General features: G+C 40.3%; 1 protein-coding gene across 2 annotated transcripts in view; it reads left to right on the top strand.

Annotated features, from left to right (window-relative positions):
* Positions 1-600: 600 nt before the first annotated feature.
* Positions 601-27,743, top strand: part of LOC139449099 (uncharacterized) — a 53,381-nt gene continuing 26,238 nt past the window's right edge. For both annotated transcript variants that reach the window (XM_071230572.1, XM_071230573.1), the window contains exon 1: positions 601-805. In XM_071230572.1, coding sequence (XP_071086673.1) covers positions 796-805 — 10 coding nt within the window. In that variant the 5' untranslated portion in view covers positions 601-795. The remainder of the gene's footprint in view (positions 806-27,743) is intronic.

The raw sequence follows: 27,743 nt of genomic DNA on the forward strand, positions 1-27,743 counted from the left end.
TTAGAATTAGGATCATGGTGATGGGTCTGGGCTTTTTTTTCTTTTATCAATGACGCAGTTTCTTCCAGACCATATTCCGATATAATCAATGCATTAGCCGTCGTCTACACCTTGTCATTTCCTCTAACAGTATTTGTCGTCTGCAATTTTGAGCAGGGTGACAACAGAACTCTACGAGTTCATAGCACGGTCTCACTTCTGCTTACAAATTTACCAACGATTGTGACAGTTTCCAAACTTACTTAGGTGTCGTCTGCTTCACATCTTTAACTGAAACACGCCGTTGATGGGTTAATGAATAGTGCTTCACGTATTGATGAAGAGGACGAAGGAGTCTCGCATCCCTAGCTTGGGGGAGCTTTGCAGGGTCTGAGGCCACTAAGCCGATGTTTGGCAAATAATGATTCACCCCTCCATGCTTGGTACTTCCCAGTTCATTTAGGAAGTACTCCCAACCCACTTTAGAAATCATCGACAAGCGGGCTGGTCGAACGGTGCTCGTAAACGTATTAACGGTCATAGGCGATTTTCGATTTTTGTCGATCGCCTAATGTTCGCTATGTATTGCCTGTAACAAGCGATAAGCGCACCAGACGACAGTCGTTCTCGTGGCGCGTGCAGCGGCAGACGACAGTTGGAGCGCGCAGTTCTGCTCATATATGGACTATAGGTACCTATTGATGGAAGCCTGCTCGCCGGAAAAGATTATCCCAGTCTTTCGGGATGTGATGGCGCCATAAGAAGCAAACATGAAGGAGTGTTACTATTGTGCTGGTGGAGCTGTTGCTTCTTTCCATGGTGTACGGTAGGCTCATTTATATGTTCGATTTGCTACTTCGTAAGAGCTATGTTTGTTTCAACTGCTATCGATTATCTCAGCGAAACGCCACAATGATCGGCTGTGCAAGCAGCGGTTGTGACAGAGGCAGCACGGACGCGACAATTGTTCGTCTCCCTCACTCTTCCTGCGCCTCGTAAGCTTTTCTCACACGATCACCCGCTGGGTAGCACCATTTTTTGTACCGACTAAAAGGATACAGAAACACGTAATTCTTTTTAGCGTTGCGTGATCTCTCAGCTGATCAACGTCAGAGATTTAGCATGTCACCGCTGAGGAAAACACCTTTGTTTACACATTTGATTGTATTTGTAAGGAACTACGAGTATTCATATTTCTTTCTTCATCGAGAGTTGAATAAAATTTCGGAGGAATCGTGTCAAGACTCGGAGAAAATATAACCAACTGTTATGAGAACATGACCTTATATGGTAAAATCTTAATCTGCTCACATATCTAATGCTAAGGCTAGGACAATATGGCATCGGTTGTGACCATTACTAATTACAAACAGTATGATAGTTAATAGAACTACTTTAATCGACTACTTTGATCAACTACGGTACTATGTTATATTGTATTTCACAAAATGTCGATCAGATGGGATTTGCCTACAAGTTTCTATTTGGTGCTTGTAAATATGGTTTCATCAATTAATTCACATTGACTGGATAATATTTCTTTTTTAGAAGCACATACCAATGCTTTAGGTAAGGGCGTACTATAGTGTACACTTGATGCTTTCATTATTAAAAAATGATTGTGGTTTGTGTCACCTGAGAGGTATTGAAAGCAATATCAGAGCAGAACACCATTACAAGTCTTATACCCATGTTGGAAATTAAACCCGGGAATTTGGCAAGACGTGGATCATGTTAACCTCTGGTATAACCGTCATCTAAATAACCGAATATACATATACGGAGCCTGGACGATACAAAGAAACGCATTCCTTATCATCTCTTCTTCAAAGTTCCATGAGTTCGGCGTCACAAAAGACGTTAAGAGTTCGTAATGGTTGTTACCCTTTCTGGCGGTCGGCCTCAACGGGAAGCAACAAGGACTGGATTGCTCGGAGTATACTGTGTCGGAGGGGGTATCCATGTTAAACTACAGCATGGCATCTCAGTTGGGTGTTGTAATTTCGTAATACAAATGAGACATTTCGTAACCCACATCGAAAGTAATGCCGTAACCCTGCCTAATCAATAAAGTAACAAGTTTATTTTTGTGAGTTGATGTGCAACATGAATTAAAACTCCAAAAGGTTTTATAACTTCTAGGACTGACTTGATATAATGCAACAATCTAATCATGTCTCGATGATACTTTAATCCACGTATATGATCCACTGGCAGACATAGTTGATTGTAAAGTTATTCGCATCGGATTGGTAATTTTCACACATTGCATGCAACTAAAACATGTTTAAAGTTTCATTGTGTGTTAATGAAAGTTTATATTTGAATGTTATAGTGAATGAATGGTTGATTTTATGAATTTGAAAATCACATCAGCGTCTGCTTTGTCCTGTCATCCCTACATGCTGAATGGACTGGTCGACTACCCACATTCTCTTGACATTGTGATTATCTTGCCTTTATAAGGAATTGTGAAATATGAAATAGATTTGCCAAGCTAATACTATAAAATCCATACACACACACACACACACACACACACACACACACACACGCACACACTCACCTATCAAGTCAATCTGATATACTAGTACTCATGTCATGCTGCTTAATCAATGTGTATATTTGTGTCATACAAATATCTCTCCCCCCCCCCCCCCCCCCCCACACACACCATTTCACCACCTCGCCGAATTTAGCAGCTTGACCTTCCTTCACCGATATAAACTACGTTCAAGCGCCAGTGTCTCCCGATCAGAATTGACGTTGTTGAAATACAATACCAAGTAAAAGTTCACGGAGATCGTTATTTTCAATATTTTAGTAGTTGTAATTCGAGCCTCTCCTGGATTTCAAACAGGTCTGCGACATTAATGTTTCATGTATGCCGGCTACGTCATAAGAGACATTCACGTGAGACCATTTTGCCATATGTCGCTTCAATGATCGTTATATATAATTATATATACCTGTGTATCGTGATGCTGGACCAGGCGTACAAACACACACATTCGTATGTTGTCTTACCTGCTGTCCGTTATAACATTACGTTAGAGACATAGGGCTAAAACTTTAACTGATGTCAGATGTATGGGAACTTTAACTGATGTCAGATGTATGGGAACTAAATGTGTGTTATGAATATCATATTTGTAAAAAAAAGGTTTGGGTTTGTTTTGCCGCAAGGCGAGTGCTTCAAGAGCCGTATCGAATAATATTATCACTACGATTGAATACTGAAAAATAATGTGCACTCCATTCTGAGTCAAGAGATGATAAAAACATGTAATGTACCCGTGATCGTTGGTTTCTGCAAACTGTGAATACTTAAGAAAAGCATGACATTCCTCCACAAGTTGACGCACAATGATATAAAGCAATATTACACGTCAAGGCAAGATTATCCCACGAAACACTGGGTGTAAAGGCAAAATAGCGGTGAATTCAATGTGTCGTCACAGAAAACACATCCACTTTCTCCCTCACCTACCTACCCAGTATTTTTTATGATGAATAAAAAATGATCAAAACTAGTGGGTAGGAAGGTGAGTGAGAAAGTGAATGTGTTTTCTGCGATGTTAGATTGATATGCTGTTAAAAGTCAAATTAATTTGAACCTACTATAATAAGTCGTTTCATGAAAGTAAGCACTTGTGCATGTTTCACATTAAGATGTGACAGAGTTTCTTTGTCCTACATTACAATTGTATAACAAACTTGTCTATTGTTCCTTAATAATGATAACGTTTGATGTAAATATAATACGCCAACACTGGAGAAAAATCAGTCGCGATTACCTTCCGAAACAGAAGGGAAAATAGCAGTGAAATTAAATCATATGACTGGATGAATAAACATCATGATCAGTGATGACACCAGGTGTTCGCGACAAGGGTAAACGTGTCCTACCCTACCGGTACCACGTGCCACTCACACTATTTGCTTAAATAGTGTTTGTTTCTTGCCTGACGTTGCACGACCTTACTCCTGCCACACGACATGATAAGACAATCAAGTGATGGACCAGACAATCCAGTGACACGATAGCGCATTTACTGATTTACCAACATTTCAAAATATACATTTTTTCCGATAATGAAAGAGAAACATATCTGTTTACACACAACACATTTTCGTCATCCATGATGTCGAGTGAATGATGTAATCGGTCCACATTTTAGGGAACAGATTATGTTTTTTTTCCCCCAAACCTCATCCCTCCCCCTTGATCAACAAATGATCTGCTCTTTGTCGGAACCCAACAGGAGCCTTAACCCTACCCAAATGACGAATAGTATTTACAGTAGAGAAAAATATGTGTTTATCACTGTCCAAATGTATTTTATATCCAGTATGGCCCTGTTTCATTTATAAATACACCTACCCTACTCCATCATTAGTGAAGACGTTTGAAATTATATCCAGTTTCTTGTTCCTCGTTCAAGCAAACAAATCGAATATAGCACGCAATTTAAAAGTAATTCTTATTCAAGAGCTCCTTTCGTGCAGGCTTGAAATTACAATATCGGAAACTGTATTTTTAAAATATTTTTTTCTTCTTGTTTATGGGTTCGTGTTTTTATGTTTTGGAAGGTTTCAATAAACCCATAAAGGTCTAATGACACAGACTGGTTCCAACTGCTTGTTATTGGACGCTTCAACGGCTGGAATATTCATAAGTCTCACGTTTTCACGCGCGTGGTCACGTGGACATAAAACATCACGCCAGTTACAGCTTATGTAACCTTTGAATAAACGCCACCAGTACAAGGAGTAATTTGACAGTGGAGACTGGCACGAGCATGTTGCTTTAGCGACGAGGGTCTTTCAAACATTTAAGTGTCAGGAGACCAGACAGGGACATACATTGAAATATGTGTCTTCTATAAGATATATATCAGATGTTGCGACAAGGACACAGATTGATTTATGTGTTTTACATACATTGTAAGATGTTTAGACAAGTTCACACTTTTGATATACGGGATTTAGTATTAGATACATACATTGTAAGATGTTAATACAAGTTCACACTTTTGATATACGGGATTTAGTATTAGATACGTACATTGTAAGATGCTGCCAGAGGTACATGCATTGATGTATGTGTCTTCCATACAGTATAGGGTGTTGAGTATGTGTTTTACATACTGTAAAGTTTTGAGAGAAGGACCCGCATAAATATTTTTGTTTTAGATCCATTATAAGGTGTTGAACAAGGTCAAACATTGATATATGTGTTTAGACATGGACACACATTGATATACTGGTATGTGGTTTAGATACACTTTGAGGTGTTGAGACACACATTCATGTATGCGTTTTATATAATATGCCACTGTAAGAAGTTTACAAAAGCCATCACATTTGATAGACGTGTATGGGTCTTTCACACATTGTCAGATGTTGAGATAAACAAACACATATTATTTGGACCTTACGTACAAAGAAGCATGTTAAGACATGGACGTACACTTACATGTGTGTCCATTCGCTGTAAGACAAGGACGCTCAATGCTATATGTGTCCATACGCTCTAAGACAAGGACGCTCAATGCTATATGTGTCCATACGCTGTAAGACAAGGACGCTCAATGCCTTATGTGTCCATACGCTGTAAGACAAGGACGCTCAATGCTATGTGTGTCCATACGCTGTAAGACAAGGATGCTCAATACTATATGTGTCCATACGCTGTAAGACAGGGACGCTCAATGTCTTATGTGTCCATACGCTGTAAGGCAAAGACGCCCAATGCTATGTGTGTCCATACGCTGTAAGACCAGGATGCTCAATGCCTTATGTGTCCATACGCTGTAAGACAAGGACACTCAATGCCTTATGTGTCCATACGCTGTAAGACAAGGACGCTCAATGCCTTATGTGTCCATACGCTGTAAGACAAGGACGCCCAATGCTATGTGTGTCCATACGCTGTAAGACAAGGACGCTCAATGCTATGTGTGTCCATACGCTGTAAGACAAGGACGCTCAATGCCTTATGTGTCCATACGCTGTAAGACAAGGACGCACAATATAATGCTATGTGTGTCCATACGCTGTAAGACAAGGACGCTCAATGCTATATGTGTCCATACGCTGTAAGACAAGGACGCTCAATGCTATATGTGTCCATACGCTGTAAGACAAGGACGCTCAATGCCTTATGTGTCCATACGCTGTAAGACAAGGACGCTCAATGCCTTATGTGTCCATACGCTGTAAGACAAGGACGCTCAATGCCCTATGTGTCCATACGCTTTAAGACAAGGACGCCCAATGCTATGTGTGTCCATACGCTGTAAGACAAGGACGCTCAATGCCTTATGTGTCCATACGCTGTAAGACAAGGACGCTCAATGCCTTATGTGTCCATACGCTGTAAGACAAGGACGCACAATATAATGCTATGTGTGTCCATACGCTGTAAGACAAGGACGCTCAATGCTATATGTGTCCATACGCTGTAAGACAAGGACGCTCAATGCTATATGTGTCCATACGCTGTAAGACAAGGACGCTCAATGCCTTATGTGTCCATACGCTGTAAGACAAGGACGCTCAATGCCTTATGTGTCCATACGCTGTAAGACAAGGACGCTCAATGCTATATGTGTCCATACGCTGTAAGACAAGGACGCACAATATAATGCTATGTGTGTCCATACGCTGTAAGACAAGGACGCTCCATGCTATATGTTTCCATACGCTGTAAGACAAGGACGCTCAATGCCTTATGTGTCCATACGCTGTAAGACAAGGACGCTCAATGCCTTATGTGTCCATACGCTGTAAGACAAGGACGCTCAATGCCTTATGTGTCCATACGCTGTAAGACAAGGACGCTCAATGCTATGTGTGTCCATACGCTGTAAGACAAGGATGCTCAATGCCTTATGTGTCCATACGCTGTAAGACAAGGACGCTCAATGCCTTATGTGTCCATACGCTGTAAGACAAAGACGCACAATATAATGCTATGTGTGTCCATACGCTGTAAGACAAGGACCCACAATGCTATATGTGTGTGCATACGCTGTAAGACAGGGACGCACAATGATATCTGTTGAGCAGAATAAGAGGCAGCAGTAGCACTAGCTCGTGTATCAGCTGTTTCAGGTTAGGAGTTGAAGGTGAATGGTGTGTTATGTGAGTGAGTGAGTTAGTGAGTGGGCGGGTGGGTTTGTGAGTGAGTGAGTGAGTGAGTTAAAGTGTTAAGTAGCTTCAGCGATATTTTAGCCATGTGAGTAGAAACGGTAATGCATTTAGATTTTCTAAAAGCTGTCCCCAAAGGACAATGGATATACAATCACCAGTTACATACAAGGGATTTGTATTTGAGACTAGTCTGAAACTGCTATGAGATCAGATTATTTAACTACGACACAATGTACAACTAGAGACTACCAGCAACCAATAGCAGCCACCTTACTAGAGATCATGACGCATTTTTGTGAAATATGAACGCAAGCGAATGAATAATTTCAGAAAATCACAAATATTGTCACACATGTTGCAGGTCGAAGGAGGTGTCTACAGTGTTGGTACCATGTGCCTTCGTGGAGAAATGTATAATGAGTTTCGCAATATGACATCTCGATCTTGTTGATGGCGTTTCAACCGTACAGTACACCGTATGGTCAGATATACTATATTACATGTATTAATGTCTGTCTGGTAGTGTCAGATTTAACAAAGCTCCTCTAATTTGACATCTTCGCGGCTAAATTGAATTGTCTAAGCCCCGTACATATTCATCACCAAGATGAACACACTATTGATCGATGATAAAACATAATATCGATGTGCAACTTGTCCTCATCTTTGTTAACGGCGATTTTCTATTGCGATCATTTCGTTGTCTTTGCCGTGCATAAATATCGTAAACATTGTCTTTCTTCCCTGATCGTCGAGCCGTAATGTTTCTGAAAATGAAACACGCTGTGTTTCTGGTATCATTGACGCACCTCAACAAAGATTCGTGTATGTAGGCTTATAAATATTTCGCTTCCCTTATATGTGGGTTTTCATGTGACATAGATACGAATATACTTACCCCGACAATTTGACATGCACATTCCCGTTATTCAATGCTTCCAGAACAAACGAATGAATGTGAAAGTAGATGTGATGTGATCAATTTTATTTCACTGTCTCCGATGGCGTTGATTTGACATTGCTTGATGACGAACGACAGTTTGAGACGTTAAACAGTCCGACATAATATGCATGACGTTAAACAGTTCGACATAACATGCACGACGTTAAAACGCCCGACATAGCAATCTTGACCATTAAACGATCCCACATAAAATGCGTGACGTTAAACAAGCCTACATACCATGCGTGACGTTAAACAATCCTACCTAACATGCATGACGTTAGGCAGTCCCACATAACATGCATTACGTTAAACATTTCGAATTGGCATGTACAACCTTATACAGCTCGAAAAGGCATATTGACACTGGCAATCCAAAATGATGTGTATGGCGTTACACAGTTAACTAAATCATGCTTGGCGTGTAAAAATCCAACAAAGCATGCATGATGTTAAAAGAATCCGAAATTATACACGTAATAGAAACAAGATGATGTACAAGAATTAGATATGGCATGCAGTAACGTGTACCAGGGAATGATAAGTGGTCCCTTAGCATGATATGAATTAAACAATCCGAATACTCACATGCATCAGAGCATGATTTGTGTAATACGATCATATGGTTGCCTAAAAATCCCATATGTTTTGTTGATTTGCGCTGGATTTCCATGAACGCTTGTAAAACACATCAGACAGGAAACATTATCACTTTTGCTTCATTGTTTACATATATCGCAGATAACACGCTATTATTGGGACATCTATGCATCGAACATTGCACAGATGAGTAAGTAGGATTAGTTTAATGTTAGAAATGAGGAAGTTTTCAAATTTGACGACGCATCAGTCCGATGTGATTCTCTATTTTGACCTGTACCACATATTCTCATGTTTGTGAACACTTGACTTGCCTTTGCACGTGTTTTGTTACGGATGCCAGAATACGTTCACCTGCACATAAATACCTGGTATCAGGACTAACTGATAATGATTAATAAACACATGTTTATGACATAGTCGGAATCGTGCAGTGGAATGTGCTTTTAGCAACACATTCTGAAGATTATGGAAAGGGTTCAGTCACTTGTATTCATACACCATGAAACGTTTGAGTACCCACTGAATTTTTCTTCGATGGGATCGTGCGCAAGATTCGTTAAAAAGTAATATAACTGTTTTTAAACATAAAGTAGTTTTCTTTTGCATTTGTGCAAAGCTACAATCCGACACTCTCGTAGTCACTTGTTAGGAGTGTCGTAAGCATGCTTATGCTTTGTTGTGGATGGCTATATACGACGATCTATTTGAGTCTAGATGGCAGGAACGTTATTGGAAACCTATGATAATACTGAGTTACATAATGTATGCGTTGCAAATCTTGTTTAACAACCATTTTTATAATTTAGAATTAATTTATCATAACAGTCGAAAAGTGTATACCCTATAATAGTCACTTAGAATTATATTATAAAACGCGACAATTTCCATAATCGTAAGACATATCTACTAAAGAGTAGAGTCCATAGTACGATTCCGACCATACCATAAGCGTGACATTGTAATAATATGGTGCTGCTTGTAAGATGCTGACCAAGTGTTCTTCATGGACGTTGTCCCCCCCCCCCCCCCCCCCCCTTTCTATAACTGGTTCTATGCTGACCAGGGTTAAATTCACTGAGCAAGGAAACCATTTTACACTTCCACTAAATCGATTGCGGTGCTTTGTACATGGATGTGATTCCCAGGATAGGAACTGCTCAATATCACGAACGTGTATTTGCGCTCGTATCATGACATCTTCTATTCAATAACATCGATATGTGGGTAATAATTAGGGCGTAATTAGGGTAATTTTGCTTGGCGATGATCAATTCCAGCTTAAACACGCCATGAGATGTTGAATACGTAACCTTATGACGTTCTATGGGGTCTTGAAAATGTCAATGACAACAAACCCTTCATTAATAATAAAACTAATTAGATTCTACCAATCCCAAGGTACTCATTATGTTACGTTGATCAGCGTGGAGGTCAATAGTTTAAATATGTATTTGTTAGGTCCTTGAATATCTTCATTGTATTTCAATTCAGTATAACAGTTGACGTTCATTCCAAGCACTGCTTAATCCAAAAACGAAGCATTTTTGGCATATTTTGGACACGAGGTTGTTTTCCACAGATTCTTAAATCGATGGAAGTTATAACACTGGTGTCTTGTGTACAACGGGAATTCTATAGTGACGTATTTAGGACACGTGTTCCTACAGGTCGTTCAGCCTTTAAGTTTCGCTCTTTCGATCCTTTACATAGAACATAATGGACCATCATATCACACTTTCTTATCTTGTTCTGGAACTGCAGCACGTGACGGGAGTTTGATCATAGTTTGTTTCAACAGCCAGTGATTCTTCGAGTGTGGAATCTGAATAAAAACATATCATATTAAACTACTTCCAACCTCAACCACAATGGTTACAACTAATGCTATTTATTCAAAAGCGCTTTGGCTACAACAGATGCTAATACTACAGCCTTAAAAGTAGACACACATGAAAATACCACAGCCTTAAACGTAGACACACATGCGAATACCACAGCCTTAAGCGTAGACACAAATGTGAATACTACAGCCTTAAAAGAAGACACCAATGCTAATACCACAGCCTTAAACGTAGACACACATGCGAATACTACAGCCTTAAACGTAGACACACATGCGAATACTACAGCCTTAAAAGAAGACACCAATGCTAATACCACAGCCTTAAACGTAGACACACATGCGAATACTACAGCCTTAAACGTAGACACACATGCGAATACTACAGCCTTAAACGTAGACACACATGCGAATACTACAGCCTTAAAAGAAGACACCAATGCTAATACTACAGCCTTAAACGTAAACACACATGAAAATACAACAGCCTTAAACGTAGACACACATGCGGATAATACAGCCTTAAGCGTAGACACACATGAAAATACCACAGACTTAAACGTAGACATCAATGCTAATACTATAGCCTTAAGCGTAGACACACATGCTAATACTACAGCCTTAAACGTAGACACACATGCGAATACTTCAGCCTTAAAATTTAAACACATATAAAAATACCACAGACTTAAACGTATACGCAGACATCAATGCTAATACTATAGCCTTAAGCGTAGACAGACATATTATAACATCACGGATTCCTCTTAACGTGCGTGGATGTAAGGAGTGAGTGAGTGCGTTGGTTGTAGGGCCGCTTTGAACACTATTCTAGTTTGTCACGACTTGTCAGCTTGATGTGAATTAATATTTACATAAGTAGCCTTATCACATTTGTACCTTTTGCACAATAATATGCATTGGAAATGGTAATAGTTTTCGCGATAAGCAAGTAAAATCACAAAATAGGTGAATCTACAAACCAGTGGACATATCGACGCTATGCATGCCTCAATAAATTCAGTATGTGTCAAATAATCTGCTCGATTATTGTTTATTGTGATAAAAGCATATTTTTTGCAGGCCATGAGACATACATGCGTTGCAAGAACATATTACAAAACATGACTATAAACTACCAAAAACAATTTCAGGGTCACACGATGGTCAGATCAATGTAATCCGTGGGCTCTCGCAAATGCAATTGGCGTCGCATTTTCATCAACTTTGAGTAATGTAAAACACAAGTGCAGATTCAGTCTGTTGCAATATGGTTCAGGCAGAATATAATATGCATTAGGAAACGAAGTGCATGGCTTACAAGTTCACTGAAAGAATGAGATATACTTGCAAACACTTTCAGACTTCCAGTCTTCGACATAAATGAGTTCCAATCAAAAATACCATATTGCTAAATCTTGGAAATGTCAGTTCACGTTCTTCCAAACTCGGAAATGTTTTTCTCCTTCCAGTGAAGATTGAAACACTCTTTCCGAGGTCCCCTGACTCTGGTCCAAGTTATTTGAAAGGTTTAGTGATGCATATACCCTGTTTTGTCTAGCCATTGTGTACCAGTCCTCATGCCACTACTTTTGCATATCATACACATATTTCGAAAGTATTGTAAAAAAGTGATCAAAACATAATTTAACCAGTCCTGTCGGGGTCATTCTAAAAATATTTCTATTCCCAATTTTTTGGAAAAAAATAATTTGAAGGCAAACGACTCCATCAGCGGATGAGAATATCAAGGCTATACATCGTGAAGTCACACAAGGTGTGATATTAATACAGGACAATGCACCTTTGCACAAGTATGTTGTTACTTTGGCAGATATTTGAGTGGCTTTGAACAAATTCAACATCCTCCTTTTTAATACTAGATTTGTCACCGTCAGATTTTCTCGTCTTATCAAACGTACAGAAAGAACCCTATGGCAAACATGATGTAAATGTCATTGTCGCCGTAGGTGACGTTTTACACCAACAGGAGGAATCCTTTTACACGACTAAGATCCAGGCACTTCAGGATATCTGGTATAATTGATTGGACCTCGGAGGGGATATGTTAACAAATAATTAGCAACTAAATCCATCATGCTGTCAATCTCAGTTAGGCTCAGAACCTTTCATCCACCCTTCATACTACTCAAATGTGGACTGCAAACCATTTCTCATCTTACACGCTGATGCTTCGTCAGCCATTGAAAATGTCCCTCGTGAACCACTTAATGACATGTAACGAAGACTCACAGGAACTGATATAAATGTATAGGTAACACATACAGCCATTCAAAGTGCGCCCTAAACGGATTAACTTCACGAGAGCAAGACGTAATTGGAAAACAATGAAATCAAGTCTCCACATATGTATTAAAGTAAAGGTCAAACGACCATGAAAATGGAAATCTTTAAATGGCAAATCGCTAATGGAAATCAACCAGCTTATTTCTGAGTCACACATTGCCATTCCTGTGATTATCAGCAGGTTTAGCGTTGTTGAGATTACTTAACCCCTCATTTACTCCAACATCGGCAGTTAGGAAGGGTAATTTGTAAATATTTCTGTAATTTCTAGACAATCGGTCGGAGCAGCGTTGTGAGACTCCTGCTGTGCACGTGGTGTATGTTCCTGATGCTCATAGAGGAAAAGGACTACGACCAGTGGAGTAACGTTTTTCGTCATGCATGTGCGTGCAAGGGTGACCCAGTCTTGCAAGGTGCAGCAATTCGTTGTGCATAGTACATCACGCTGCCGCGCCGTGATTTACCACGTGTGTTCACTCTCGCAGTGTTTGAAATAAGAAGAATACAGAGGCTGCCATCAGGACCGCAGATTTTTAAACCTGCAGGTCCCAATTAAACTCTTCAGGACCTAATTTAAAAATAAAATAGAAGCTTATTGTCACAAATAAATCGACGCGTAAATTTACTGCAGTCAATAAGGACCAATACAAACTTTAAACTACGGACCCGACTCAAAATCTACTTGCAGGCGTTTATTTGGAACACTGCACTCTCGTATAAGATGGTGTTCATTACAGAAGATTGATGGATTTGGCTGTGATTTATATCAGTTTAGTGGTTGTCCTGGGTATATAAATGGGTAAATATTAGTGATCGTATATTGTTTTTCCAGAATACACAATACCGACTCACGCATTTTGAGTGAGTGAATGAGTGAGTTTGGTTTAACGCCGCTTTTAAGAGTATTCCAGTTATATCGCGGCGTGTCAGCTTAATGTGGGAGGAAAGCCCGAAGTGATGCAGGTCTCAGACGGTTACCACTTCTGTGAAACCCACGATCACTGGTGTAGCGCTGACAAACCTATAAACATAATCGGGGCGAACCTGGATTCGAACCAACAATCATAGGTTTCTGGCGCGCCCTAGGGACGCAACACTTCACAGCGAATCGCGGCGCCCGTGGCCCCCCTTTCATTTTGAGCACGGATTAAGGCCAAATTACCTACAAATATGTCTTAGAACGAGGACACGTTGCTGTCATTTCATTGATGACCTCGTCTTGTAGTACCATGTGTCTGTAGTCATGGTAACCTTTTATGTTTACTCGATTGGTCAGTGGAAATCATTCATAAACGCTGATTGATAAGAACTGATATTTTCTCATGGTTTGGCAGCTGTGTTTGCACGACGGGAATGTCAAGTCATTGATTGATAGGCCAGACGTAATGACAGATGGGAGGGTGGGGATGGGAAGGGGGGGGGGGGGATGTCAGGTTATTGAATAGCTCCGCTCTCTCTCTCTCTCTCTCTCTCTCTCTCTCTCTCTCTCTCTCTCTCTCTCTCTCTCCTTCCCTGTCTGTTCTACTGTTCCTGGCCTTTGCCTTCCTCTCTCTCCCTGCATGCCCGGGGCGGTCGGGTAGCATAATGGTTAAAGCGTTCGCTCGTCAAGCTTTCGGGTTCAAATCACGACATGGGTACAATGTGTGAAGCAGATTTCTTGTGTCCCCCGCCGTGATATTGCTGGAATATTGCTAAAAGCGGCGTAAAACCAAACTCACTCCCTCACTCTCTCATACCCCCCCTCCCACTCACTCGCCCTGCCTCTCTCTCTCTCTCTCTCTCTCTCTCTCTCTCTCTCTCTCTCTCTCTCTCTTCATTCCATCCTTCTCTGCCTCCCTCTTCACTTTCACACTCTGCATCCTGTTCTCTTCCTGCCTCCCACCTTTCTCTTCCTGCTTCCCTCTCCTCTCTCTCTCTGCCTCACTCACTCTCCCTCGTCTCTTTCCCTCTCTCCCCCTACTTATCTCCTCGCTCGCTCTGTCTCTCACTCACTCTTCCTCTCTCCCTCTCGATATCAACCTCCCTCCCTTCCATTTTCTGCCTCCCTTCTCTCTCTCTCTCTCTCTCTCTCTCTCTCTCTCTCTCTCTGTCACCGCGGCGTTAAACGTAACTCGCTCAAGCTACCTGTTTTCCCTTACCCTCTCTCTCTCATCCGTCTTGAGTGAAAACCCGTGACTGTGACATATCGTTATGATTGTGATGGACATCCTCACACTGTGCCGAGCCCGGTCATGGAATACAGATATCTATCAGAACATTTGCTGTCTCTTGCAATGCCGAACCCAAAACAGACAATTTTTCCTGAAACATTAACAGTTGTAATGGTAATCACAATACACATTTAACACTAATTAATCATCACTTTGAATACTTTTATTCATTATGTCCGTGTTTAACCTCTACTGGTAAACACATTATGTATCAATGAAGCTATTCTGTTATGAAATATAATCGACTACCACCAGAATAGGTTTAAGAGTCGAAAAAATGTACACATTATTAGGAAAAAAGAAAAATGTTTTATTATTCCTTCACTCCTACCTTACGTCATATTTCGCCGTTTGATAGTGTTACCAAAACGTGACAGTAATTACTATTAGCTATTGCTGTTTTTTCGTTGATAAAAGGTTTTGGAAGCTTTCTTGTTTTGAATTTTGCAACCGCGGTTAAAATCTTTTGCGCACGAGTAGCATCATGCTTTAATGTACCTCAACATTCGTAAAATGTAGACACCAGAGACTAGAGATGCTAAAATATTTCTCGATATAAAAGGGAAAGTAATCTAAACAATGTCTCAATTACCTAAGTGAGTGAATGAGTGAGGTTTTACGCCGCTTTTAGCAATATTCCAGTAATATCACGACGGGGGACACCAGAAATGGGCTTCACACATTGTACCCATGTTGGGAATGGAACCCGGGTCTTCGGCGTGACGAGCTAACGCTTTAACCACTAGGCTACCCGACCGCCCCTCTCAATTACCTTAAACAGGCAAACAAACAAAATGCTACAAATACAATTACCCGTTTCCAGTGGGTTTTATGGATTAGAAACACACTAGGGTTGAAGGAAAACATGTTTCAGGTATTTTCATAATATTTTTTGTTTAACTCTCTTTGTAAACACGGGTTGCTTCATGTCTACAGTATGACATGATTTGAAATTGAGAAGCTGGTAGTTTACATTTTCTATTTGAGCTCTCTTTCCGTCTTATGTAAACAGCAACGAGGTCATAGGGTTTATAATCAAAGATGAAGAAGCTGATATTTTACATTTGCCACGTATGCTCACTTTCCGTCTTACGTAAACACCAACAAGGTCATAGGGTTTATAAATAATTAAAGATGAAGAAGCTTTATATTTGTCACGTATGCTCACTTTCCACGTTATGTAAAGCCCCCCAAGGCCAATGTTGTATTATTAAAGATGGAGAAGCTGATATTTTATATTTGGAAAGGATTATCACTGTCTATGTTACTGATAGGTAGACAAGGTGATATCGTCCATAATGAAACGTGCATCGTATACTCGGGACTTGTCTTAAGCGTACATATTGTGTAAGTATGTAAAAGGTGATCAGATTTCTAATTCAATATGATATTATATAGAAGCTGACATTTTATCCATGAGACATGCGTTCATCTTCGCCGGCTACAAGGCGATACGATTCATTATTCAAAAGTAACTTCAGCCCTTGCAAAGAACACACAAGAATATTTTAAAATATACGGCTAGGTGTTTTATCCTTTGCACGTATATTTGTCTTGGATATTATGTGACGACAGAAAAGGCGACTCGATTCATAAGAAAATAGAACCAGATAATTCATTTTGGGCACATATATGTATGTATCTTCCATGTTAAATAAATAGGTAATTCTGTTTGCACGTTAATCCACTACCACCATGATCGTCACTTGTTGATAAATGATGTTGAGCACTGACAATGGCCTGGATATGAATGTGTGTATACATGTGGATATATCGAGCGGTGTGGAGATCAATACCATGAGATCAGCAACAGGTGTGCCCCACATGTATTGATACCACACAAAGGTAAATCGACGTTTTCGAATTCTATTCATAACGTGAGAATGTATTTCCTGTGTGTAACATGTTTATGGCGTTCTGTTTGTGAAATACGTGCAACATTAAAACGATTTGTGTTGGTCATAGGAACATTATGTTTAGACGGAGCACACTTCAAAACATGGATCCCAAATACATGCATTTTATATGAATGTACGGACATGTATTGTAAATTAACTAACACGTTATGTGAATGTTATTATTACAGGCCATGTGAATTTACGTGTATGCCATATGATTGTACAGATATCTTACCTGAATTAACGGACATTAGTGTGAATGTACAACCATGTCATCTGAGTAAACATACATTTTATGTGAATTCCATACATTATATGTCAGTTTGCATACGTTTTATGTGTTTGCATACATTATATGTCAGTGCGCATTCATTCTTATGTCAGTGTGCACTCATTCTTATGTCAGTGCGCACACATAGTATGTGAGTGTGCATTCATTCGTAAGTAAGTGTGTATTCATTCTTATGTGAGTGTGCATTCATTCGTAAGTGAGTGTGTATTCATTCTTATGAGAGAGCGCACACATTGTATGTGAGTGTGCATTCATTCTTAAGTGAGTGTGTATTCATTCCTATGCGAGTGTCACATTATTCTTTTGTGAGTGTGCACACATGGTATGTGAGTGGGCATTTTTTCGTAAGTGATATGTCAGTGTGCATTCATTCTTATGTCAGTGCGCATTCATTCTTATGTCAGTGCGCATTCATTCTTATGTCAGTGTGCATTCATTCTTATGTCCGTGCGCACACATGGTATGTGAGTGTGCATTCATTCGTAAGTGAGTGTGCACACACGGTATGTCAGTGTGCATTCATTCTTATGTGAGTGTGCACACATGGTATGTGAGTGTGCATTCATTCTTATGTGAGCATATATTGTATATGAGTTTGCACACATTGTATGTACTGGCATAATTCTCTGGAATGATATTATACATCGCCGTCATATTTATAAATGGCTTATAGTTCAACAGAAAACAGGTTGCTGAAGTCAGCAGTGCATCCACGTAACCGGATCTATATCAGTAACATTACAATCAATCCTACCAGCCAGTGGAACCGCACTTGAATAACGACATGATCTAAATTACATTGTGTCTAGCCAATAGTGCGTTGCCTTGACACTATCATGATTCGAGAGGGGTTCTTAAACTTATCGCGTCCATTCTGTCTGAATTTTTTCCGTTTTCAATGACATCCATGCGAATATGATGATCCCGACGGCATTGTTTGACAGTTATAATTTTCAATTTGTATTCGGTGAATGGTGTTACTAAATACACCGGCGGAATGAATTCTCACTCACTCACTCACTCACTCACTCACTCACTCACTCCCAAACCACCAAGAGAGAGAGAGAAAGAGAGAGAGATACTCTCACTGGCTCTTGGCGAATAAAGTGAATAAGATACACGATATTTAATCGAGATGCATTTGCTAACAAAGGCAAAGATGCATAACTGGCTTCTACTCATGCAATACCCTATTGATTGTTTTCAAGTTTATTGAGTTTTTGCAACATGTGAAATAACATTGACGAATCAGTGATTGTGTTCATGGGGATGGATATTATAAACTTAGTAATATTCAGGAGAGGTATATTTCCAGGGTTTTATTCCTTCTGCTGACAAAATCAATGTCTAATTATCATGGGTTTGTTCAATCATGGATCTTTTCAACTGAATCTTCTCAGCTGTATCATCAAGCAAAGACATCTCATAATTATTTAAAAAAATACATTTGTATTATCTCTTTGATTTTCTTTGACAATAATTATTTGAAATTGTGTGTGTGTGTTTGTTTGAAGTATCTCTGATGCCAATCATCATCATCTTTTACAAAAATGTAAAGAGCAGTGTGGTACAGGATTTACATGAAATGAACGATGACAGTTTATCTGAATATGCAAAATACGAAGAACTTCAATCAAGAATGTGGAAAAACGGTAATTACGACAAGGGTTGGTTGATCAGTGCTGAGCCTCACATAGAAGGGATTGTACAATAGTGAAATATGTTTAGTGGACATTACATGATGTCACAGAGGAAAATCAACAAAAAGTTGAGAAAATTGAGAAAATTGTTTTGCTGTGACAAATGAATGAAAAAAAACCCAGAACTTGTGACATTTGAACAAATGGCGATTTTCAGGATTGCGCAGTGATCAAGAATTTGCAACGATTTGTGACTATAGATGAAATCTGGCTTCACCACTTCCAGCCGGTGTCCAAACAACAATCTGCAAGTTCGTGATCATTGCACATACCACAAGTTTGTCCCTTCTCAAAAGGCCTGTTTATTTTTCTCGCCTGTGAAAGGGAAACCATTGTTCAGTTGACCCATGTGTTTAAGGAAATAATAACTCTATGACACCGTGTAATGTCCACACCAAACGATTTCACTATTATACAATTCCAATGTGCGTGTGAAGTGCAGAACTTATAACCTGCTACTTAAAACCTAGGACTTTGAGACAGAGCAACATGTTCAAACATAGAAGACTGTCTAAACAGCCAAACATTTCTACACGTTTCCAAACATCTTCATGCTTGACAATAACATCTTTCCAATCTTTGGAAATAATGTCGTTAGAAAACCATACATTTCCAAGTGTAGGAAGAGTGGATATATTTGCAATGACCTCTCTGCCCAGTATGGCTAGTCACATAGTTATGACTAAATAGTAGTGGAACACTGAACATGATACACACCGCATAAATATGTTCTTCATTTAGACCTTAGTGTAAGCACTATCTGTCTCATCCGTATTCACAGCTGTACTTAAAATTGTACTAACAAATTAATGAGTGTGTGATTGGTCCAGAATACAATTTGGGTTCATGCTTAAAGTAGTGTTTCTTCCTTCTTGATAAACCAAGATACAGTCACATCATTTCTTTCCAATATGACTTTTCGTATGAGCATGTCGTTACTTATGACAAATGAGTTTGTTAACTGTATTCCGGATGTACACACTGGTATACTGATAAATCCCAAAACTAAGTGGTCCCGTGACAGGTGAACGAGTGAGTATTGGGTAACACTGATTTCAACAGCATCTCTGGTATCTCATGGCGTGTCCGCTGTTTTGGGAGGAAAGCCCGAAGTGATGCAGGTCCCAGAGGTGTATAGCCTGTGTGAAACTACGAGCATAAGTATGGCATATGCTGACAGGCATTGAAGTATAATCAGCGCGGATTGGAGATCCGATTCTACAATGTCAGGTTTTTGTTGGTCAGCCGTGTCGTCGTTTATATCAGTCATGGGGTCTGGCGTATTTGACAGTTTACTTGTACATATGTATGATGCATTTTTCTTCTGTTTTAAGCGTTAAGCGGAAACCGAATATATATACCACTCTTCATACTATGATAAGCATAAAACACGCTTTGAAAGTGATATGATGAAATTATTTAATCTGACGTTTGCAATCGAGTTTATGTTATGTCTATTTTTATCATATATTCCACAATATATTAATGATGCCACGAACTGTTTTGGTTAATATTTGAAATGCTACATTTCATGAAATGCCGATAGTTACATGGAAATTAATGTCCAATAGGCGGCGATTCAGAAGGGAGGCTGACCAGCTGTTTCGCAAAACCGTTAAATAATGATGAGAAGAACTACTACTACTACTACTACTACTACTACTACTACTACTACTACTACTACTTCTACTACCACAGATAGTAATGCAGAAGGCTGCAGTGTTGGGGAGTCTTCACATTCTCCGAAGAGTTCTGCGTGGGTTTGACTTGGCAGCGCTTCCTGGGAGAAGTCTCATTCGCTGTCTGGGCTGCGTGTAGAGGGGGCAAGGGCCCTGAGCTGATGATGAGCCAAAACAGTCTAACTGTGCCAGGACCACCCAAACCCTTTTTGCTGCATTTTGAAAATTTTAATCTGTACATGATAATACTAATAATCATAATTGCGTAAAACAGACTTCATGATCATGAATGTCAAACATTTGACACCAGAGCATCAGAGTGTCTGGATGTCTTAAATGATGCCATGTTACGGATTGAGCGAAAACACATTCCTTCTCAGTGTACCAAGGAACTGATGGGCAATCCTGTTTGGTTGCAAACGCTTAGATTGCTTGTATGTTACACTGGCTGTAGAATTTCAATATCCTTGGTATCCGGAATAAGTAACTACATTCGATTTTATTGTGTTTCTGACCTGGAAGTCATGTTGGCTCTCATTACGTTGGAAATTATACAAATCAATACTTGAATCTGATCGTATTTCCGAACAAGTAAACAGAAGAAACCTGCAATTAAGGCTCTTTGCTATGTAAGTCGCATTGGTCTAATCCAACAGTGCAATAATAACCTTCTGTCTGATGGAAAACCTCAAACGTATATGTGTTTTAAGAAGCTTACATTGAGAGAATGTAAAACGAGTTGTTTGAAATCAACACTTTTTCATGGAATACTACAAATGATGAATATGTTAGTAATACAATATTCATATTGTCTTGTCGAATTACATTTTAATTTCTGTTAAGAGAAGAGATAGTATTGGCTATTACCAAATCAGATAAATCAAACATTTGGCAAACAAACGTGAATATCATTTATCTGTGTGCATTTAGAGAGGAAACGCCATATTTGTCCAAAAACATATTGTTCATATTTTCGGCCGAGTAAACACGTGATGCACAACCGTTGTCTTTTTTAATAATGGCTGCGATATCAACGCTTTCAGGTACAATCAGCTATTTAAAAAAATATGAATATATTTTATCATTCATTGTAAAAACAACAATCTCCTCGTCTGTCCGTCTTGGTCTCGCAAAACGCTGAAATTCTGCCATCTAAATGATCTCGGTTGATGTTTTGTGGATACGACCAGTATTGAAGCATGCATAGAGATACGACCAGTATTGGAGCATTTTCTAGGATACAACCAGTTAGGACCAGCCTTGAAGCATTCCAAAAGATGCAATCAGTATTGAAGCATGCACTAGGATACGACCGGTCTTGATACCTGGATTAGGTTACGACCAGTATTGAAGCATGGACTACTATGCGACCAGCATTGAAGCATGTATTAGAATACGACCAGTGTTCAAGCATGCGCTAAGTTAGGACCAGCCTTGAAGCATTCCAAAAGATGCGACCAGTATTGAAGCATGCACTAGGATACGACCGGTCGTGAAGCATGCACTAAGATACGACCATTCTTGGAAAGAAGCATGCACTTGGATAAGACAAGTTACAAGCATGCGTTACGATACGAGCAATTCAAAGCATAACTAGAATGCATCCTTTCAACCTTGAATGAAGACGCATTTGAAAAAAACATGTTTTGAGACTTTGATGGAACTGTGATTAGATACGCCCAAACATTCTCTTGAAGGGAGTGCCCGGCTGATTGGCAGGAACCACCAATTGATGAGGACCTCACATGCATTCACCACACTACAATGACACTTAAAATGCATTTGCCAATTATCCAAATCAAGTCTCTGAAAATACAACCAGCTACTGTTGAAGGCAATTTTCCAACCAATATTTCCTACTTTGAACTAATCAGGCAGGGTAGTGAGGGATCGGAGACGCTGTCCCATATGTTGTGTTCACCTGATTAACTACATCCAAACATACATATATTTGATGTTTAACATGGTAACATTTGACAAGACTCATCGCCATGTTGTCCCCTCATTGGTACCTGCCGGCGACTACCAATCCATCTTCTCCAGTTAAGATGAATCTATGGAACCCTGTCGTTACGATGACAAATCAATCTGTTGACCCACATTAGGACTTAGAAAATTGCCCTTGTAAATTATTCAGTCTGTCACTTTACTATGTGCGTCAACATTTACTGAAAGGGATGAACATCTTTAAGAGCCTTTATTTGCCGTGATGGTTGTATCTCAGATGCTTAAGATGAAGCTACACGAACACATACAAAGAGACGTGTATTTGCTCGGCTGAGGCTCCTAATCATATACACATTTCCATCTCAAAACATACACAACCGAGTCAGTTCACGGCGAAGGGTAAGGAATAATTATTCCGATAATGATACACTGAAAAGCGATCCTTCATGAATAAGAAGATGCTTATTTGGCACTTGGCCAACACGATAAGGCGGTTATATGAGTGATGTCGTGATGACGCACTTATTTCGTGGATAAAATCCTGCTTGAATCTCTGTTCAAATAAAATGTGAATTAACATTTCCCGCAGCTTGAATTAACCCCTCTTCAAATATTGTATCACGGATGTGTCCTCTTTTACACCGAATAATAAGGGCACAAGTGACAAGTCTAAGATGACGCATTTCGCTGTGCAGCGTTGCCTCCCGTCGTTGTAGCAGAGTCCTATGATCTAGGTTTCTTAGATGGGCTCTGATTATGATCACCCTAACTGGAACACGTACAAGACCGGCATCCCTTCGGCATTCGCCCTCCATTCGGCAAACATGCCGTGATATAACCGAAATATACTGTTCATAGCTGCGCAAAAAGGGACAGAGTTGCGTACGTTGGACACCCGAGACACCTATAATCGTGGGTTCGAATACCGGTTCGCCCCGACTATAGTTCTAAATCTGTGTGCTAGTAGGCTTCACTAAAGTGGTAAACGTCTAAGTCCTGCATCAATTCGGGCTTTCCTCCCACATTAAGCTGACTTGGTCAAGGCGGTGTTAAACTCAACTCCCTCCTCACTCTTCTACAAAGGCAAGTCAGTCATGACCATTTCAACAGGCATTTCCTACACAACGATACTAATTGGACGCTGAAGGCGCGTTTACGATTCTGACACTGTTTGCCTCTAACCCCCAGCATCCTGAGATGGACAATAGGTAAACAGCCTCTGTACCATTGTCCTACCACACACAATGATTCCATCTTTGCCTACAGCTCACATAAACAATAGCACCAACATAGAAGAGATCTGTCTCTTATGCATTGTCGCTGCTACCAAAGCCGGAGGGTGTGTAGGGCTCGCCCAGCACGGCATGTATCGATCTCACACTACCAGTGCTGTACTTGTCAGTATACAATTACACTAGAATCAACTATCTAGCCTCTGCCATCTAAGGCATAGTATGGATTTTGACATGCATCGTCAGCGTTAATGATAGTTTGTCCGGGTCTTGCTACATGGTCTTTGGTCAAGTTTCAAACATGAGTCAAATCTGTGGCAGTGCGGCTGGCAATTATTGAAGGAAATTAATTTTTCCTTCCTCTGAGTTTCATTTTTCGTAAAATGATGCACTGCGGGGATTGGTTTGTTTGAAAGGAATTTGCCTGTAATTAGTGAGTGGTCGATGAAGGCAGGGTCTGTAATGTCATCCCCTTGGTGAATCAATGAGTGTCGTTCCTTGGGTTTCCCGGATATTTCACAGGCTTCTTGGGCGTTTCCGAGGTTTCGTCAGTCGTAATTTAATGCCCTTGCGAGAGTCATGCATGAGGTCATAATCCGTTTTTATGGGTTCGCTGTAGAGATAAAAAGAGAGAAGTGTTGGCCCAGTGGTTCGGGCAGTGAATCGTCACAGCAAAGAACCAGGTTCGATTATTCACATGATGAAAACTATTTATGACTCACTACTCACGCACTAGAAAGATAATACAGCAAACGTGACTGTATCTTGTCTACATTTGTGAGGTGAGGTGAGGTGAGGTGATGTGAGGTGAAATGGGGTTTAACGTCGCGTTCAAGATTATTGCACTAACATAGCGACGTGCATGCACTTGTGCGTGCGCGTGTTTGTGGCTGCTTGTACTGGTCCTGACTGATGTCAATTTATAGTGCTAACCCACATGCCGCAGTTTAACATGAATACCCCACTTAGACACAGTATACTGACTCCGAGCCGACCAGTCCTTCTTTTAGCCCCTTAATACCGAGCTCCAGAGAGGGTAACAACAAGTACCATATTTTAACGTCTTTTGGTATGACGCGGCCGGGGATCGAACCCCGGACCTTCCGCTATCCAGGCAGACGCTATACCACTAGACCACGGCGGCGGTCCCCGTTTACATTTGTGGTGGCACGTGATCAAATGGTACAGCGCACAGGTTACAAAGCAGGTGAAGTTAAGCAACGCTTACCTCGGAGAGTAGTTGGATGGGTGACCGAGTTCTGTACTTAGACTCCTAAACGTTTCCAGGGCTGCCCCACAATAAAGCACATGTTACATGTGGTGCCTCCTTGGGAAAAATACTTTGTTCGAAATGTGCCTCTTTTCACCCAGCAGTGAATGGGTATTCGGTCGGATGAGATGAGGTCAACTGTTAACCTTCTAGCGCCTCATAGGGCAGTTTGGGTTGTAGGAGCAGACAATGAAATTCACGTGCACACTGATCCATTGACCGGGTAATAATTTAACACTTTGAGCACGGTTTTGGTGATGCATTGAGCACGTTATAAATATGGAAATATTTTTTATCAGTGTTGTCTATCCTATTGTACGCGAACTCTTGCGACACATTACGAATGGAAATAAAATGTGAAAATGTGAATTTCATTTTAGAAAAAAATTAAACCCGGTGTCATCTTATCTGACAAAGCGGGACGTTGTTCAATATATATCATTAATTTGTCTGGTTGAACGAGGTGATAAACAACAAACAAGGAAAACATATATTGCTCGTAATATCAATCACTGCGTGTCATCATACCCCGACGACGTGGAGCTCATTATGTCAATCACGGGTTTATCCATATTCAGTTACTTACAGGCCGACGAAACTGAGTAGGAATATTGGCCACTATTGCGTTAAACAACAAACAAATAAACAAACAAGACTATTTCAATACGCAGCTGGCGCAGAAACCATCAAACCGAAAATATACGCAAAGTGGTCAGCAGTGCGGTCCAGTGGGAGATGTGTTCACCAGGTTTGATTACCTCTTCTGTCCGATGCAATTCCCTATATTGACTTGTACCACATGTTCCCGTGCTTTTTCAGGTGAACAATTGACTTGCCTTTGCATGTGTTTGTGACGGGTGCTACCGGTGGGGAAGGATACGCACACCTTTTCGCGAACACCCGGTATCATCACTACTTATTTGTTTCTCATAAACACATGCTCTTGATATAGTGGGAATCGTATACCGTACTCTGCTTTTCGCAGAGATTTCTTATTAATATGGAACGGGTTTTGTCGCTTTTATGTAATATCATTACATTACTTCATCCTCATCTCTCTGCGTGTACGTTAAAATTAATCTTTCACGCAACGAATGGACATGTTTGTGAACAGATTCCATCAATTTCAAGCTTGCATGGATATTTTTATTTCCTTTAAACAATGTTAATCAATTCCAAGATTCCAAGCTGTCTGTTAATTCTCTTTTTCAAATAGTCCTTGAGCAGCGAAGACATTAAAGGACAATAAATGAAACTTGAAACTTTGGTGCCATCTGTGTCAGCATATTTGTTCCACTCTCAGAAGACGGTAATTTGGAGGTCGACAATCAACATGTCCATTTCATCAGCGTTAATTATCTCTCTTGGTAGGCAATTCCTGGGCTCGGCTTGGCACTCAACTAACCTAATATAACGATCTTTCCTCGCAATCTCTATCCGTCTTCTCTATTCAGAAGTTCATATCAAATTAACCACAGGGGTCTCTTCAGTTCAGCAGGAGGACAAGCTGTAGCTCCACCAAGGGTGAACTGGCAATAACGTGGGTATGGCGTATGTACCCAGTAAGACCGGTATAATCTCTCCATGGCATCAGGGTACCTCGTGCAGCACAAACACACAGAGTGTCCGGAATCAATGGTCAAGTGTCCAGTCCTCTGATCATTTATGGATTTTCTGACCAGTAACAAATTGACTAGCAAGGAGAATGTTAATTAAATAGCAGTGCCTCATCCCGATGGGTTTCTGATCCAATACGGGATGTAACGGTTCGATCCCCTGGGTGTAGGGGCCATCGTTTATCGCCAGGTCTGAGATCCGTAGGGTTATAGGGTAATGTTCGGTATGGGACTTTTGCTTCGTATTCATTCTCTGGCGTCTTGTGAAGCCGCGAGCATCTGCATCATTGATTCTGTTGGATCCTGTGGCTGCTCAATACGGTTGGTTTTTCTACTAGACATCCAGTAGCCGGTGATCTGTAACTCTTAGACAGCGAGGATGGTACTCACGATGTGGTGTTCCGCGTCACACCCTCCGTGCAATTTCAATTTCAGACATGACAGCTTCCTGGCATATTGCTACGGTGTTTCAACGCGCTTTTTAGTTAAGTTGGGCTGATATATACAACCGCATGCAAATGAATATAACCTCGTGGAAGATGTATGCAACTTCAGGAGAGAAATGTACAACCGTCTGCCTGCTATATACATGCACGTTTCTGATATCAACAAACACGTATCTGCTGTATAAACGCAGGTGCCTGCTATATACATGCACGTTTCTGATATTAAAAAAAACTCGTATCTGCTGTATAAACGCACATGCCTGCTATATACATGCACGTTTCTGATATTAACAAACACGTATCTGCTGTATAAACGCACATGTCTGCCATATGCATGCACGTTTCTGATATTAAAAAAAACTCGTATCTGCTGTATAAACGCACGTGCCTGAACAGACATGCATGTTTCGACAACATCGTGTCGAACGGGTACACTCAATCCACAGAAATGTCAGAAGCAAAAACCATTGCCATAAAAAACAACAACATAATTGCCGACAAAAAATGAAAATTCTATCTGCATATATGGCACTTATTCCTTGCTTATTCAGCCTGACAAAGTGTGGAAGCTTTTATCTTTATGTAGTTTGTACCACCGCTTTTTCACGGAAAGCCATGTTAAC

Source organism: Haliotis cracherodii, unplaced genomic scaffold (assembly GCF_022045235.1).
Source record: "Haliotis cracherodii isolate W230 unplaced genomic scaffold, xgHalCrac1.p SCAF_7, whole genome shotgun sequence".
NCBI classification, from domain to species: domain Eukaryota; kingdom Metazoa; phylum Mollusca; class Gastropoda; order Lepetellida; family Haliotidae; genus Haliotis; species Haliotis cracherodii.